Here is a 2318-nt window from a genome sequence, read left to right on the forward strand (position 1 = left end):
GGCAGCTCGACCAGGTCGGTGACGCGGATGGGCCCGTCCTACAGAAAGATGGTCTCTTCCTTCACCGAGAGCCCCTGCGCCGAGTCCGCGGCCGCCGCCACAGCAGCTGCCGCGGCCGCCCACGAGCTCATGGCCCCGGCTGAGGTGCTGACTGAGAGGAGCAGCCGCCCGGCCTGGGGAGACACAAGCAGGAGTCGCCGCGCTCACCAGTCCATCTTTTAGTTGTATTTCCGAAACTGCCATGCGGGGCAACAAATCAGCCGTTCACCTCCGCCGCCATCTTGGCTCCGTGAATCTCAACATACAATCTTGACTATCATATCAATTATATGCCAGGCAGAGCACTAGGCTCTGGGGATGATTGATACCACCCTTGCCCTCAGGAAGCTCACAGCTCTTGCATCTTGGCCACTGACATGCCATCCAGGCTGAAGCAGACCCGGGAACTTTGGGGCCACAAAATCCATGGCCATGCCTGCATAGGCAAGCACAGGAAGCACCGGTTGGCCGAAGTCATGCTGGTGGCTTGGATCATCACATGATCAACTTTAATAAATATCTCCCAGGTGACTTTGGGAAAGTGGGTGTGAGGTATTACCACTTAAAGAGGAACCAGAGCTTCTGCCTAGCTGTCAACCTGGATAAACTGTGGGCCCTGGTCAGTGAGCAGACACGGGTAAACGCTGCCAAAAGCAGGACTGGAGCTGCTCCTGTCACTGATGTGGTGCGATCGGGCTACTGCAACGTTCTGGGGAAGGGAGAGCTCCCAGAGCAGCCTGTCATTGTGAAGGCCAAGGTCTTCAGCAGGAGAGCCGAGGAGAAGATGAAGGGTGTTGGTGGGGCCTCTGTCCTGGTAGCTTGAAGCTACACGGAGGGAAATTCATTAAAATGTCCACAAGTGAAAAATAAAAAAAGGAACCTCACAGTTGAGCCTGGGAGACATACAAATATAATGGTGACCAGATACAATGGTAAAAGTAACAGGATGGAGTGTTTCAACTAGGCCCATGTTGAAAGTGACAGTGGCCTATCAATAAAGAGAAAGATTCAGTCACATATCCTTCATTTCTTACATAAACTTAACCTCAGGCTGACCAAAGAGTAGGCAAGCGAAGGTTTATATTTATAGATATCTTTATCTTTTCCTCAGGGCTGAAGTATTACACATGAAATGACTGTACCCACTGAGGTTGGAGGAGAGAACACTGGCCCACAATGCCTTGTGATAGTCAGGCTAGATTTAGGTTCTCAGAAAGGTAATTGGATGGCAGCTCACCCACCTTCCCAGGTGCTGTCATTCTCAGATGTCCCCGTTCTCAGGCACTGTCAATAGCACAGCTATGAGTTATCACGGGATGCCTGCTGCTCCCGCCCTGGTCCCGCCAGATCAAACAAGCTGGCCACAGAGGCAACTGGCCATAGATCCTGAGCCTTGTTCACCTTGAAAATTTGGCACAGTGTCTGCAGCACACCTATTATTGATTCACAGCTGTGTGTGGACACAGCTTGCCGGCTCCACACTGGGGCCTGATGTCCTACTTGTCAGCCCTATTGTCGCTCTGTTCTCAGCAGTACTCATCCAGGTGACAGGTGATCCACCTCTGTGCAACCTCCTAACTTATATTAAGCATTTACCTATTTGGTGGCTGCTCTTAACTATGCTTAACCAAATGCTCTTGATAGCAGAGTACAGAGCTGTGTGAGCCACACACTGCTTGGCCATGGAAGTACGAGTGGGGGTGTTGCTGAAGACCAACAATGTGTGGTTGAGTGTTATCATTAGCATCAACTAACCATTCATTGTCTCTGGTGTTTCTCCCACGTTTTATTCTGGAATCACTGTCTGTATGCTCATGCCCGGTCCAAAGGTGAAATGGGGTTCACAAAAGAGCAGGCAGCATGACCATTTGGGCGACCTAAAAAAATTCGCTCTCTCCCTCTCAGAGTTCTTGCCTTTGCCACCCAAAATCTCACCAATGCTCCACAGTTGGAGTAACCACTGGCGTTTCTCCACTCCTCTCTGAGCCTGACCACCTAGGGGTCTGGCCCCCAAGGGGCATGCGAATGCAGGACCAGCCTCCCCACACGGCAGTTGTATCCTGAGATTCAGCAAGAAACTTGAGAGTAGTTTTCTGCTGGGCTCCACCATCAGGCTGGGCAGAGGGGAGAGCTGGTGGGGCGGCGGTCGGCAGTGAGTTGCCTTTTAGAACATAGAGCATTACATAGTGTCCACCATTTTCCCATTTCTCCCATTTTTCTACCACATCTCTTCACTCATCTCTCCTCACTCTGCTGCTTGGAGGGGAAGCCCTGTGGAC

General features: G+C 51.5%; 1 protein-coding gene across 1 annotated transcript; it reads left to right on the forward strand.

The window, feature by feature from the left end:
• Window positions 1–538: 538 nt before the first annotated feature.
• On the forward strand, window positions 539–862 carry LOC307102725 (large ribosomal subunit protein uL15-like; the record flags this gene model as incomplete). The annotated part of the gene is made up of 1 exon (XM_079776413.1): window positions 539–862. The coding sequence occupies one exon, from the start codon at window positions 539–541 to the stop codon at window positions 860–862; it is 324 nt and encodes a 107-aa protein (XP_079632539.1).
• Between the last annotated feature and the right edge of the window lie 1456 nt (window positions 863–2318).

This window comes from Cnephaeus nilssonii (assembly GCF_951640355.1).
Source record: "Cnephaeus nilssonii genome assembly, chromosome: 7".
Taxonomy (NCBI): Eukaryota; Metazoa; Chordata; class Mammalia; order Chiroptera; family Vespertilionidae; genus Cnephaeus; species Cnephaeus nilssonii.